At 39.1% G+C, this 15,640-nt stretch overlaps 1 protein-coding gene across 3 annotated transcripts in view; it reads right to left on the reverse strand.

The window, feature by feature from the left end:
• Positions 1-1,310: 1,310 nt before the first annotated feature.
• Positions 1,311-15,640, reverse strand: part of Ophn1 (oligophrenin 1) — a 408,982-nt gene continuing 394,652 nt past the window's right edge. For all 3 annotated transcript variants that reach the window (XM_047536395.1, XM_047536396.1, XM_047536394.1), the window contains exons 22-25: positions 11,801-11,966; positions 10,422-10,472; positions 6,429-6,470; positions 1,311-5,226 (exon numbers count right to left, since the gene is read on the reverse strand). In XM_047536395.1, the coding sequence (XP_047392351.1) occupies positions 6,437-6,470; positions 10,422-10,472; positions 11,801-11,966 (251 nt within the window). In that variant the 3' untranslated portion in view covers positions 1,311-5,226; positions 6,429-6,436. The remainder of the gene's footprint in view (positions 5,227-6,428; positions 6,471-10,421; positions 10,473-11,800; positions 11,967-15,640) is intronic.

Here is a 15,640-nt window from a genome sequence, read left to right on the forward strand (position 1 = left end):
GCTGTGTGAGGCTCAAATGAATTAATGAGCATGAACAAGTAATGGAGACAAAGCTCCCAGATATAAAGCCTATCTGTCCTACCACAAGTCCACTCTTGCTGCTGGAAGTAAACTGATTTACCAAAGTAATGCTGCAAGGGTTCAAAGAACCTTGTGCTGGTACCACGAGCAGTTTCACTGAAGTAATACCCATCCTAAATCCTTGCAGTTTCCATTAATGTTGCTTTGCCATGACTCTGCAAATTACTATCACAACACCCCTTCTTATATAAACTGAAGATACTAAAGTATGGCCAGAAAAGGGCCAGCCTAGTGGTCTCTTTTCATTACAATGAAGGCTTGGTAAAATCCATACCCTAGAATAATAGAATGCCAAAGTTGAAAGGTGCTATAAAACCACCTGGCTTAAAGGCAACCTGAGGCCTAAAAGAGCAATTTGTTCAGCATTCCAGAAAGGCAGTGACAAAGGCTGATTCCCTCAGAGGTCATGAAATGAATTTTTTCCAACTGGCCCTAGTTGCCTTTCCACTACCTCCATTGTTCAGAGTTTGAAAGTCAAGTAACTTTTAGTCTTCTTATTCACTAGGCTGATTTCACTATTCTTTGAGGTGGAGAAACATCATTCACCTGTCACCAAAGCACAAGGCCATGGGCAAAGAAAAACAAGAAGCAATTTTTGTAACCATTCCCAACATATCAAATCAGCCCTATTCAGTGCTTCTCAAACTTATACATAGGAGCCTCTTAGGAATTTTGTTCAAATACAGATCCAGATGTTTGGGTAGGCCCATAGAGTCTGCATTTCTAACAAGTTCCCAGCTAATATTGATGCTGAGAATGCTGGGTCACATTATGAGTAGAAAGACTTGCCTATGTTTTTAACAGTCTTATTTCTAAGCATCTTCTTCATTTACTTTAGGGATTCATCACTAATACTAGAGGCAGTGAAGTATATTAGAAATGGAATGCGCTCTGTAGTTTCCAGTCCCAGGTTTTTTTTAAATCAATCACTAGTGTGTGATCTTCAGCAAATCATTTATCATCTCCCTGAGCTTCAAATTTCCATATCCATAAGATGGTACTATCAGTTATCCCATAGTGATGTTGTGAGGCTGAACAGAATGAGGCCAGGATGCAAAGTGGAAAGTACATTAAGACTCACAGGCCTAAAATAATTCTGTGCCTAAGTTTCCTAGATCTGTAGAAGACAACAGGAACAGTAGATAGTGGGTGTACATACCATCATGACTAATATGTTCAAAAATTGTTTTCATGACAAAACTACAGATGGAGACCATTTGTACCAGACAGTCTGCATACTTTATTGAAAGTCACATGAATGGGCCCAAGAATCTCATTCATTTTTTTCTGATTTCACACATACATTTCACATAGGCAATCTTTTGAGTCCTCTATTAATGTTCTTGGCATTGAGTGCTTCATTTCCTCATGAAAATGAAAGCTTTTCTTCACTTAAAATGTCTCCTTCAAGTTATCTTGTATCTCTGCATTTTTTTTATTGTTTCTGAAGCTTTTTCTGGGCTTCTAATATGTCAAGGCCACTTGTCTGCAGCTACTTTTATAGTAGCATCATTGATCTACATTCTCTCACAAGTAATTATTTAATAGTTACAGAACTGCTTCCTATACTACTTTATTTGTTCTAGTTATTACAGCATCAGGGAACTTGAAAAGGGAAGGTTTTCTCCCCATGATGACCAATTATTTTAGAAATACGCTACTTGACATTATTTTACTATTGAAATTGGATGTTTAGTTTCACCCCTCAGTGGCTGGACACCCCCCTATGCACAACTTTTTTAACTTCAAAATTAAAAATTTAATCTTTTTTTTTTAAATCATCTCCTTTTACTATTATCACCAAAAAAAATTATGTAGGGTTTTGACACCATGGCATCAAATACTGCAGAGGCATAGAGACCTTTCCTGCTTCTCAAACTGCATGTATGCATGTCACAAATTCTTTGATTGAAATTGGACATGCTACAACTTTGGTGAAGTATTGGCAAAGTACAGAGACACACACAAGGATCTTTTCCCTTTGAAAAATGGCTAAGCCAAGGACTAACCAACTATCAATTAAAAATAATTATTTTACTTCACAAGTAAAACTAGATGATCCTTTTAAAAATACTACCAAACAGATACTCTGAAGGTAAAGAGAAAGCCCAACTTAGGAATATCTTCCAGCCTAATTTTCATTTCCCTGTAGAGTGGACTCATATCCTCTTCCTCCATCAAATGCTTACCTTTTAATATTTGTTAGGCAGGCAAGAGTCAAAAATCATACCAGTTCCAGTAGTGTGACCTCTGTTTAAACACTTCAGTGTGACAAAAAGAAAAAAAAAAATATATCATGGGGGTAGAGTCAGAGAGGTCTAGATTCAAATCACAGTTTGTTATTTACTACAATCTATATGCCCTTAAGCTGCTTACTCAAGCCCACTGGGCTATACTTTCTTTATATTTAAAATGAGATGAATACTTGCATGACTGTTTTAAGGATGAAATGAGATAATATATATGAAGCACCTAGCACATAGTAGGTGTTTTATAACTGTTAGCTCCTTTGTTATCACTGCCAGTTCAAGACTTACAGCTCATCCATTGCCAGTTTCTCTAACCTACTGGCTAAGGTATGCTGATTATTTTATATAGCTGCCACTTTGTGATTATTTCCCTCTTCCCATAGCCTCTTCTGAAAGACCATCAAGCCTAGGCCAAGCCAATCTCATTCCATGACAGCATGCTTTGCCAGAGTCTTAAGCTTTTAAATCAGAGTTCTAGGGGAAGCAATGTGGTTCATGCTTTGGGGATAGCTCAGAACAGGGTCAAAGCAACATCAGCCATTATTACTTGGCTTCCAGTAAGACTGGTTGTACCAATCTTTCATGCTAGGATCTTGATCTGGCAACACAGCAATCTCACTACCAAGTTTCTGGATATCTTTCCACTAGGATTGCCATGCCTTTCTCTGCCTCTCAATAATCTTCAAATTTTATAGTGGTGATTGTGGGATTTTCCACCCAAAAAACTATAGTCAAACCATGTCTCTACCATCTTCCAAGCTACTGAGGTTCCATTGGCCACTGGTTTTGTGGCCAAATTCTGCACACCTACCTGTTTTAGTCAGTCATATAACAGGACATTGCAAGAGACCAGGAGTCAGTATGAGACCAGCAAGCCTCACAGAGATTTTTTTTGGGTAAGCAGCAGGTGAAATGATAACTTTCTTGATCCTGGTTCCTTAGCAACGTGGCCTTCAAAACAGGTAGGGTAGAGAGAGTTCAATATGGTCATCTGGGCATGTTTTGATTTAGAATGGCATCAAGTTTCCACTCAATTACTTTGACAAAAGATCTCAATGTATTTAGCTTACATGTTCCTAACTCACTTATAAACCATGTTTGGAGTTCAGTCTTAAAAAAGTGACTTTTGCCATTTAGTAACACCATCCCAAAGTCATCTCAGAGTTTGTTTGGATTGGGCATATGTATGTGTTTCTTTTTTCTCTCTCTCCATATTTATGCTTTAATCTCAATACAACAATCAGTGTACTAGTGGGTCCATGTTAGAAGAGTGCAAGTAGGAAAGCCCTTCCTCCCACACTGGGCCATGTTATAGACACAGGGACCTTAAAGACAGGCTATGGTCCCAGCATCTGCCTGGGAACAAAACACTGACACTCCTTCCAGAAGATTCCCTTCAATAAACAGGTTTTGGAAATGTCTATTTCTTAGATTTCTGACCCACTACATGGATTTAATTCCCTTCCAATGATTGACATGGTCAATGAAGGGAATCAGAGGATTATGGTTTGAAGTTTTACACTTGGTGGCAAATGTGGAAAGGCTCAAGAAAAAGGGTAAAAGCCAAATCCCCAAACTGACGGCCATTAAAGTCATCAACTATAAGGTCCCTGGCTAGAAAAGTGTGGTGTAATGGAAAGAACTCCACATAGCAGCCCAGGGACCTGGGATCTTGTTCTGCTGTTGTCACTAACTTGCTCTGCCAGTATACAAGGCTGTTAGATTCAATACTTTTGAAAACCCCTTCTAATCAAATACTTTATGGGTTGTAAAATGATTATTTTATCTCGTGAGGTGTGGTTCTTAATGTTTTTTGGGTCATAGGCCCATTTGAAATTCAGTAGAATGTTATGAACTGTTGGCACAGAAAAGGCAAATTGCCACAGAATCATGCATAACATCTCAGGGGCATCATGGAGTTTCTGAATCCATGGACACTGGATTAAAAATTACATTTTTCAGGAGTTAAAATAGCTGATCAGCAGAAGGCAAACATGAAGAAATAGCAACAACTACTTGGTCTCACTCCATCTTAACAGTTTTTCCTAGCATTTGACTCAAGAATGGAGCTCCAATATGACAAACACAATCTGCCTTTTTTAAAGAAATGTTTTCAATTTGGAGTAGTTTTTTTTTCATATTTTTCTTGTTTGCTCAGAAAGGAAGCTGTCAGGTGAAAACAGGAAGAATAATCCAAATAGACCTAGGCTTTAACATGCTAAACATGCTTTGCAGATTTGTCCTAAGTGGCTGTAGGCAAAAGCAGGAAGGCCACCTTCCTAAGTCCATGTGGGGTGTGAGACGCATCACCCATGCTGTCTGGTCCCACAGCAGACAGACTGTTGGCAACATATTACAGTGCCAGAGCACCAACCTGGCACCAGTGTCCACATACTTAGTAAGAGACATGATAAGATTCTCCAATATTCAGCAAACATTCCTACTCCCTTTCAACCAAGGTAAGCAATGACTCCAATTCAAGTGGCCTTTAGTTCAGGACAAGACTCCTAAGACCAGTCTTTAGCCCCAAGTCTTTAGAGTTCAATGGCCTTTTGAGGAAGCAAGAAGTTCAGAGAAGAGTTGAAAACTAGGCTTCCTTCTTTGACTCAGGTCAGTGGATATCTTGGTTTTGGCAGTCTGGGGCTTGAAGGAATCCAGCCATTCACAGTGTTATAGGAGCTCAATACAGACCTTCTGAGGGGATGAAAACAGAATACAAAGGAGAAATAAACATGTGTCTAGGACATGTGCCCCTTATTTTTGGCTTCCCATGAGCCTGAAGGTGCAGGGCCAAGAAGGAGCTGCTCTTCAGCACAAAATGTCTCAGGACACAAGGCTTTGAAGTAGACCCTTTCAGGACCTGGAAAGGATCCCCTGAGGCCAAGGATTTTAAAACCTAAAAGGAAAAGAAGAAAGGAATTAGTAGGACTGGTTACACACTTAATAGCCACTGAGCAGTGGAGCCTTTCTAGGCAAGTAGCAAAGCCTACAACTGGTAGCTAATCTTCTGAGAAACAGAGGATGGCTGGGAAAAGGCCATTAGGGCTCAGATCCCAGAAAACAGACCTACAATGGAACAGTAATCAGGGCTAGAGACTTTGTGCCTTCAAACTTTAATTTCCCAAAGGTCTACCTGGGAAAACAGAAGTCTGATATTAGAACTTCTGAGATTACCCCCACCTGTATGGCCCTACAGTATCTTCAAACTTCCTTTTATTGGGGCGTCACCTTTATGGGGGCTGATAAGGAGAAGCTTATCAACCTATGGACCTCTGAGGACTGGTAGTGATAAGAAGAAAAGGAAGGCCAAGGAGCATATGGCAACCTAAGCTCCAGATACTTGGATATCATTTATGTGTATATCGGTTCATGTCATGCCAGAAATCTGATAGTTAAGCAACTGGAACTCCTAGGTAGAGAAAAGCATTTCCTGACCTCCAAGATGACTATGACCTTAGCAAGTCACTTATCTCCTCTGAACTTCAATTCCTTTATTTGTTGAGTCAGAACGCATATTATCCTACCTACTTCTGGCATCTGGTTTGAGCTGAATAAGATAATGGATATGAAAGTGTTTTGTACCAGATAAACACAAAGGACTAAGGATAAATGTTCAGGTAGGTATGACTGAAATAGTAATTTGGTCTGAAGAAATGAAGTCCCTGTTACAGATACTAAGGTAGCTTCTTGGCACCTGCTATAGTACCCAAAGGGAGGTTACTAGTTTCCTTATGGACCCAAAGGATGTGAAAAGTTACAGGGTTCCAAATTCTCATTTAAGAGACTGGGGAACTGAGACTCTGAAAAGGAAATGTACTTGCCCCAAATGTTATAGCTAGGACTCATAATGAATTTAAATCAAAGGCAATCTGTACAACTGCACTACAGTCTTGCTGGAGGAGAAAGGAAAGGAGAGAGTAATTTAAAATCACACAAAAGCTCAGGATTAAAAGGTACTAAGTTTAAGGGTCATGCAATTTTAGGGTAATGAACTGAGACATAGAGGTGATCTGCCTTCCTCTGGATCTGCACGGCATATTAGTCCTCAAAAACTTGGAACCCATAAAGGTTCTGTAATCAGGGGTGGAGACTACATACCTGTGGCCTCAACTCTCATCTCCAGGAAGTCTGCCTTGAGAACTGTGGGCAAAGAAGAAATAAATTTCACTAAGACTAGAAATCATCATAAGAAAGGCAAAGAAAGGAGATGGGGGATACTTCCAAACCAAGGCCAAACAGGTCATCTGAAAAATGGGGAAGTGATTCTGTTCAGGTATCTTAAAGCATCTACTTCCATTTATAGTTTAGAGAGCACAGTCTCCCAGACATGAAGACATTATTCAGGTAGCAGAATGATCCTTTGAGTATCTGTGGCAGGGCATGTACCATGTAAAAGATGGATCATCTTTTACCTTGCAGACCAAACCAACCTTGCTCAGACTCTTAATGTGTTTATATCAATTCTAAATTGTCCTTGTTTGAGGACAACTCAAACAAGAGTTTGAGAGTTATAAAAAATCCTGGAGAACCAATTCCCCTATAATGTGAGCAGAGCATCCCATACAACAGCTGGTCCCCACAAGTACGTCCTCGGCCTTCTGTTTTTTTCTGTTTTTGAAATCGTTTATATCTATTGCCTGAATGATCTCATTATCATTCATGGTTTCAATTACTACCAACTTTTGGGACCCTTCCCCCAAAGTGCTACCATTCACATTGTAGTATATGTGGATATTCTACACTGAAGTGACGTGGTGTCGGTTCTCAATAGTTCTATTCCTCCATGTATATAAGCCTTGCCTCAACTATTAGCCTAAGGTTGCAGTTACGCATTGGATATCTGGATATCTGTACCAGGATTTCCCCGCCATGTCTTCAAAACAACTATCCATAATTGAGCACAAAATGTTTTTCACAAAACCTGCTCCTCGATGATTCTTGAATTACTTAATTACTTGAGTTAGACTATTGTCTCTCAGTCATTCTACAGTATCCCATGTTTGAAAAGTCAACAGTGTCTTATTGAGCCTGTCACAAGTCTGTCCCTTCTATTCCATCCCCACAGTTAATGCCATAGACCAGGACGTTCATCAACTCCTGCCAAGATGATTAGTCTCCTAATTGTTTTCCCAGTCTCCAGTCTTTACACTCTCATCTATCTTCCCCCCTATCACTAGGGTGGTCTTTTCACAACTCACTCACCTCAGAATATACATTGCCATGCTTATCTTCCATGACCCTCCTCCAATGGACTACAGTATAAAGACCAAACATTATAATATGTCATATAAGACCTTCATGATCTAGCCCCAAGTCTCAATCTGACCTATAGTTCTTCTTTTAACTCCCACATTCTCACCACAGTGGAATACTGATCTATTTTGAACGTGTTTTACATATGATGTTCTGCCTCCCTACAATGTCCTCCCCTGTCTTTCCCTCTTCCTCTTCTTCTTCTTCTTCTTTTTTTTTAAACTCAGGGCCTTGAGGATGCTAAGCAGACACTCTACCACTGAGCTGTACCCTAGCCCCTCACTGCTCTTCTTGATGAACCTCTACTCATTTTCTTTTCAGTTAATTTTCTAAAAATCCTGTAGAATGGAAAGAAATGAGGGTATTATACCAGGGTACAGTTATGCAAATGGAAAGCAAAAAGGGGAAGGCCATGATTAAACAGATTATCTGTTTCATTACAGGTGAAAATTTCACACCAGTGACCATGGATGGGACTGACTATGTGACTAGTCTAAGGATCTGGCTTAGAAGGCGGCATGTGGATTTACTGATGCAAATGGTGGTTATGAGGTGGAGGCCTAGATGGAAGAGATGCTCTCCTTATATGGATACCAAGTGGGAGAAACCAGTGGGGTATACAGGATGGGGACTCATGACATACTGGAGGGCAGGTATCCACACTGGTCTTATTTACACTCCTTTCAAGATGGAATCTGGGGATAAAGAACAGGATTAAGTCTAGGTTTTTGAAGGTTGGAGATAGGGTAGGTAGAGTAGTACTCTGGCCTGAAGTACCTCTTTTGGTCACAGTCCCCTTGGATTGTGGTTGGTCTAAGGCTTCAATGAGCACTGGTTGACAAAGCCCAGCCAATTGACAGTGTTATCAATCTTCCACACACTCAACACTAGTTTAACTATACCTTCCCTTTTGGAAGTCTGCCTGCCCTGAAGATTCTATTGAACATTGTTCATGCCTCTTACATATTCCCTTCTCAAAGCTTTGGTTCCCATCTAGTGATACAGTTCAGTCCCATTACATTTTTCTGTATAGTTTTACTTATCCTTTAAGTTTCAGCTTAGATATCATCTCTTCTAAAAAAGCTTTCATTTAGACTTTCCCATTGTATTCTGTTCATTCCAGTTTACATTGTTCAAATTCCTTCATATTTACTTCTTAAATGGCTTTCCCTAGGGAGGGAGGGAGGACCACAAGGAAGTGGTCCTGCTCAAGGGGTACCTTATTAAGAATATTAGGCATGCCCACACTTGCTCGCTTCTCCATCTCTTATTTCTTTTCCTTTTTACATTCTCATGGTAAACATCTGGTGAAGCCCCTTTGAAAACCTCCATGATAAAACCTTTTATCTTCATGCTATTTGTAAGAGAAATCTGGGGCCCTGATCTTACTTTCATCTGTTATGGTATAACAAATGGGAAATCATTGTCTAAGGAGAATTTGGCCCAGCCTAGCTCCCTATAGCTCACAGTGCTAGGGTGTCTTGCTGTGTAGAATCATGTCTTGGTATGTTAGGCCCTATAGTTTTGACTAGAGTATATCTAACCTATCCCAAGGTGAACTGCTGGAAAAGGTTCATTATTTTTCTTTTGGCTGACCACCTAGAAGAGTAACAACACCCCCATTACATTTTAGGAAGTACAATTTAAAACTCTCTCAATAACAACATGGAACAACTCACAGAAGATACCTTAAAGACTAAGCAATCATTTCTCCAGGTGTTTTAGGCCAAAGGGCCCCAAAGACCCAGGGATTGAACAGTTTGTTCCAGCAATTGAGAAGTTTTTAAAACAAATGAAAGGAAGAAAAGGAGGGAGTCAGGAAATAAGAAAAGAAGGAAGAAAAGAAGAAAGGAAGGTAGAAGGAAGGAATGAAGAAAGGGAGGGAGGGAGAGAAGTGAAAAATAAAATGAGCAAAAAATCAGATCCCTAGGCCCTACTCCTAGATATTCTGTTTTAGCAGATCTAGAGCATAAGTCAGGAATCTGTGATTTTTTTTCCTCCAGTTTTTGCAGGTGATTTATATAGGCACTAAGTTTGAGAGCCATTACCTGAGGCTACTGTTTACTTTTGAATGCTTACTCTAAGGCTGTTTATGGTAGAGTGCTGTACTCTACATTTTCTTATCAGTTGCCCTTTAAGAATAAAAAGGTCTAAATAAGCAAAACAAATAAACAAAAACGAGATCTACATAGGGTGTAAAGGTTCTTCAATACAGTTTGTCATGTATGTATGAATGTGTGTGCATGTACATATCTGTGAGAGAGAAAGAGAACGGAAGAGGCAAAGAGACAAGAGATAAGAGAGACACAGGGAAAGAAAACAGATAAACAGGAACATGACATCAAGAAAAAAAAACAGAGACACAGAGAAACACAAAGAGTAACAGAAAGAGACCAAGTGAGAGATACCAAGTGAGAAAAAGAGTGAGAGAGAAAGACAAAACAAAGACAAGTGAGAGAGAGAAAGAGATGAAAATATAAAGTTGCAGGAAAGAGACAGTGTGCTACAGAGAAACAGAAAAAAAAAAAGAAGGTAAGAGTAAGAACCCATAGGATGTTCATAATGCATTTATTAAAAAATGATTTGGGAGCTGGGCGTGGTGGCACATGCCTGTAATCTCAGTGACTTGGGAGGCTGAGACAGGAGGATCACAAGTTCAAAGCCAGCCTCAGCAACAGTGAGGTGCTAAGCAACTCAGTGAGACCCTGTCTCTAAATAAAATACGAAATAGGGCTGGGGATGTGGCTCAGTGGTCAAGAGGCCCTAAGTTTAATTCCCCAGTACCAAAAAAAAAAAAAAAAAAGATACGGTTTCTTTTCTGTCCCTTTTGTCTCTTACCTTCCTGTTTTCCGGGAAGCTGTTTCAAAGAACCTGGTCCTGGAAGCCACCCTGAAAACAGAAGTCAATTAAGTCATGTGAGTTGCTCTGGAATACATGTGAAAACCAATGACCAATGAAAAGGGCAAGACTTTGAACTAGGTAGGCTGCCAATGCAAGGTCTTTGCCAGCAATGGGCCTGGGTCTCAGGAGAAATCCAAATATCAGAATGTATGATGACCCAGTGGGTCATGGTAGTGCGCGCCTGTTACCCCAGCAGCTAGGAAGGCCAAGACAGGAGAATCACAAGTTCAAAGCTAGCCTCAGGAACTCAGCGAGGCAGTAAGCAACTCAGTGAGACTCCCTATCAAAATAAAATACAAAAATGGGCTGGGGGTGCTATTCAGTGGTTAAAGGGCCTCTGGGTTCAATCCCTGTTAAAAAAAAAGAAAGAAAGAAAAGTATTGTATAATGGTCCAAATACCATAGGCACCTAAATGACCACAGATGAACCCATTTGCTCCCTGTTGGTCCAAAATGGTCTAAGCTTGTTGCCCACTTCAGGTTTTCTTGGGGAAAATAAGTGAAATCAGTCTTGGATTTCAAAGTGTAATTTTTGACATTATATATATATATATATATATATATATATATATATGTATATATATATATATATATATAAAAATATAATTAGTTGAAGCAGTGAAGGTTTTATTCTTCTTTTCCCAATTTTATAATCATGGAAAGCATGAGATACAAGAAAAAGGGAGGCCAGTGGTAACACACTGCAAGAGGGCCCAGGCATTGGCTGAAGAGGCCAGCCAGGCTAGTCCCTGAGTGCTGCTGTGGTCCCATCCTGGCATCTCTTTCCCTGGTTGGGTGGCTTGCAGCCAAGCTTCAGGAAAGCCTGCTGGATGTCAGCTCAGCTCCTTACCCCATAAGAGGCTCTCTGGAGAACCTAAGTCATTTTGGAAAATTTTAAAAAATCCTATCCTTAGCTAACAAAAATATAAAAGGCCCCAAGTTATTTATTTTAAATATGTCCATTAAATTACTTTTAAAGCCAGTAGCAATAACAAGAAAATAAGATAGCAATTTCCAAAGCCATGTGGGTTAAAAACAGAAAGTGAGTTTATCCCCCTACACAGATAGGGCAGCTAAGAAAAATGGGTCTTCTAGTAGACACTAAGGATCAAAATTTTCATCCATAGGAAAATCTCAGCCTTAAAGGTTGAATGGAATACTTCAGACAGGGCTGATGCTATATTCCCCTAGACTATGAAATGAATGATGCCCACAGTTGCACATTATATACATTTAACAGCCATATATGGTGAGCCTGAAAGCATTTCTGGTCACCTAGGAGACCCTAGGTCAAGCTGAAGAAGAACCCTACTTACACGGATGATGGGATTTCCCCTGCATTGCCAGTCACAATATCTGGCTTTGTTTCTGGCTTCTGGGGAGTAGCTGCCCGGCTGGGAGGGTCTGGGGGTCTCACTGGGGGACGGATGATCGTTGGCTTTTCTCCTGGAGGCCGCACTTTGCTGACACTGTCAGCGTCCCCTGGAAGAAAGAACAATATCAGAGACTTGGATAAATAGCCAAATGGAGCTCAACTCTTAAGCAGGAACCCAATAATGGAGTTACCAAGCCACCATTTTTGGCCTCCACTTCTTGGTCACCAAAAACTGTCCTTTTCTTTTGTAATTTTCCTGACACCTGTCCCTTTAAAAAGTCTATGTTTGAACCCCAAGCCCATAACTTAGTATATCTTGATTTTGTCATCATAGCATTCTTAAGTCTCATTTTCTCAATCATATAATCAAGGTTAAAAATACATTATCTTACCGAGTTATTGAGATTATTAAATTAGGAACTAATATCTTTAGTAGAGTGCCAGGCATATAACAGGTACCCAGTAAATGTTTGATGGTGAATTTGAATTTGACAAATTCATCATCATAGAAATTCAGGTCCTTTCTACTTAGGTCTTGACTATTAAAATACTTTCTTAAGTCACTTTCTTACTTCTATCTCTGTGGTTCCCAGGTTAGTCAGTACAAATTAAATATAAATACTTTTTTATAAAATGGTTCTGAAAGGATTATGGTGAAAGGAGAGCACTCACACATGCTGGTGCCACTGTAACTGGGCTTATTTTGTCTAGATACTCATAGAGCATTCCAGAATAATGTGGATGAACTACAACATCATATATATGAGATAGTTTGTATTAGTTGATCCAGTAATTCCACTTTGAAGGACAGACCCAAAAGAATTAATCCAAGAGAAAAAGAAAAACCAATTGGCACAAAGACATGCATCTTAACAGGAAAAAGTCAGACCCAACCACAAAAGCTAAGCAAACAATTAGATTCTTACAAGCATTTAACCAAACATATTATGCATAAACTGACAAGGATTTGGACAAGGTCAAAACAAAAATATGCTTATGAAATAATATCAACTGAAAAAAATCCATAAAAAGTGCTCATGGCCTGATGGAAACAATATTGAAGTAGATACAATTTTGCAAGGGTGTTAGTAGATCTTGATATTTGTTTAATTTTGTGAGTAGATACCGATATTCAATTTTTTCTACAAAAATGTTGAGGGTAAATATAAAAAGATATTAAATTTATCTCATATGATACTGTTTTAAGGCTTACTTTATTTACACTGCTTCTCCACTCTTTTTAAAAATATTTTTTAGTTGTAAATGGACACAATATGTTTTTATGTTTTTATTTTTATGTGGTGCTGATGATCAAACCCAGTGACTCACACATGTAAGGCAAGCACTCTACCACTGAGCTACCAGCCCCAGCCCTGTTTCCCCTCTCTTGAAGGCTTTCCAAGAAGCTAAAAAATGCACAAGATCAAGTTCAAACCCTTTAACTTAAATTCAGAGCCCTCTATAAGTCAGGTACCAAATCACTGTCCCAGGGACAAATGCTGAACTTTAATCATAAGCTCTACTCAATCAAACTGGTCTCACTGCCCTATTCAAGTCCCTTGACTCTTACTTAAAGGTAAGATACTATGCTATAATAGAAAGTACAGAGAGTCTGGAATTGTGCAGACCTGGCTTTGGGGCTTTGTTCTGTTATGCTACTTCCAAGTTGTGGGACCATGGACAATTACTTCACCTTTTTGATTATCATTTCCTTGTCTGGGAAACTGATATAACTACCACTTTTTTAAAGATAATTTTAAGAAGTAAATTATCTAATTTAGTTTTTTTTTTCTTTGTACCAGGGATTGAACCCAGGGGCACGTTACCATGGAGCCACATCCCCAGCTCTTTTATTTTTTATTTAGAGACAGGGTCTCCTTAATTTGCCCAGGGTCTTCCTAAGTTGGTGAGGCTGGCTTTGAATTTGGGATCCACCTGATTCAGCCTATTGAGCTGCTGGGATGACATATGTACCTCACCACGCCAAGCTCTAATTTAGTTTTACACACACTGTCTAAATGTCCTATAGACAGTGTCTAGTATGCAGGGTAAGTATCATACTTTGTTGTATTTTTACTATTATGTGTCACTGATCTCTTGTGTCACCTACATTATAATCATCCCTAAATATATATTTCAAATCTCACCCCTCAGAACACTAGCAGGCATATGTAATTTCCATCTGTGTCAATGTTCCTGAAGTGCTTAGATACTGTTGTATGTTTTTAAAAATCCACCCACCTAGGTATTCTAGTGAGACAGGCATGCAAAGAGATAATGGTAATACCATGTGATTGATGATTTGATGAAAGATTTACCAAAACATTATACATAAGCATACATAAATTCTCTCTCCCAATCTAGTCTGTATCTTACATTTCTGGGCACACCATTCCCCTTAGCACCACACTGGGAATACAGTATTACATCAGAAAAAAATAATCAAAATGATAATAATCCATTTTCTCCAAACAAATCGCATTAATATTATTCTGTTCAAAGCACTCTTCCAGATGATGATTATTTGTTCACAATAAACTTGGAAGATAAGAATAGATAGGTCTTATCATCCCCATTTTATAGAGAAGGGAAACTGAGGTTCTGAAAGGCGAACCAACTCAACCACAACTGCATGATCAGATAACTGATAAAGTAAGGACTGAAACCTACATCTCTTATCTTATATCTCTTGTCTTTATATCTAGTGCTTTTCCCAGTATCTGTGGTTTTGTTGTTATTATTTGGAATATAAAATTATAAATGATAAAATTATATTGGTAATAAAATAATACCAGTAAAACAAATTATCTAATGTTTTATTGAACACCCATTCTGTTCCACATACTATGATACTATCTATATTCAGCACTTTATACCCATTTTTCTCATTTAACATTGGCCATAATTGTGCAGAAAATATTGCCCCTATTCTACATGAGGAAAATAAATTCCAAGGTAAGTAATAACCTCATAGTTTATCAACAACAGATCCAGTTCCATCTGATTTCTGAAACCCATATTGTTCCAACTACCAGTAGTTATCAACCCTGGCCCCACATCAGACATTTGTGAAGAGCTTTAAAATTACATAATACTGGACACCCTCCTCAGTGATCCTGGTTTAATTGATTGGAGAGGGATCTAGGCATGTGTATTTTCAATGCTCCCCAGATACTGTGATGTGCAGCCTGGGTTAAGAAACCCCAGGCCACCCAACTGCTTCCTCACTGTAGCTCAGAGATTACCAGAGCAGAAAATATCATGCTATTTCTACTACCTACTGGAAGACAGTTGGACAGGAAGGATGTGCCATACTGTCAGAACCAGAGAACATTTCCTATCTGAAGCCATGTCCATCCTAGGGCTCTCATTTCCCTTGAGTAAATGAAATGACATCACCCAAATATGAATGCCATTCATTTCTAATTCACAGTCATATCCAAATGGACATCAACCTAGGGCCTTAGGAAACAAACATCATGAACTTTGTGTCTGCCTATGCCCTTTATTTGCAGCTTTAACTTGATGATTCATTACAAGTCAGACTTTGAAGTGACAGCAAAGTGTTTTCTTGGCTGAAAGACACCAATGTTGTTCTTTCTTGCCTCAAATTTGTCTCCGTCACTATTAAAGCACAATGCCAAACTGATGAGGCTGAGAGGGAAGAGTCATATAACTTGGAGTCAAGAAAACTGGACTCTAGTCTTATACTACAACTAAGTTGTATGACCTCCAGCATATTACTTCCCTACAATACTATATGGGGTTGGACCATTTTCCA

Source organism: Sciurus carolinensis, chromosome X, assembly GCF_902686445.1.
Source record: "Sciurus carolinensis chromosome X, mSciCar1.2, whole genome shotgun sequence".
NCBI lineage: Eukaryota > Metazoa > Chordata > Mammalia > Rodentia > Sciuridae > Sciurus > Sciurus carolinensis.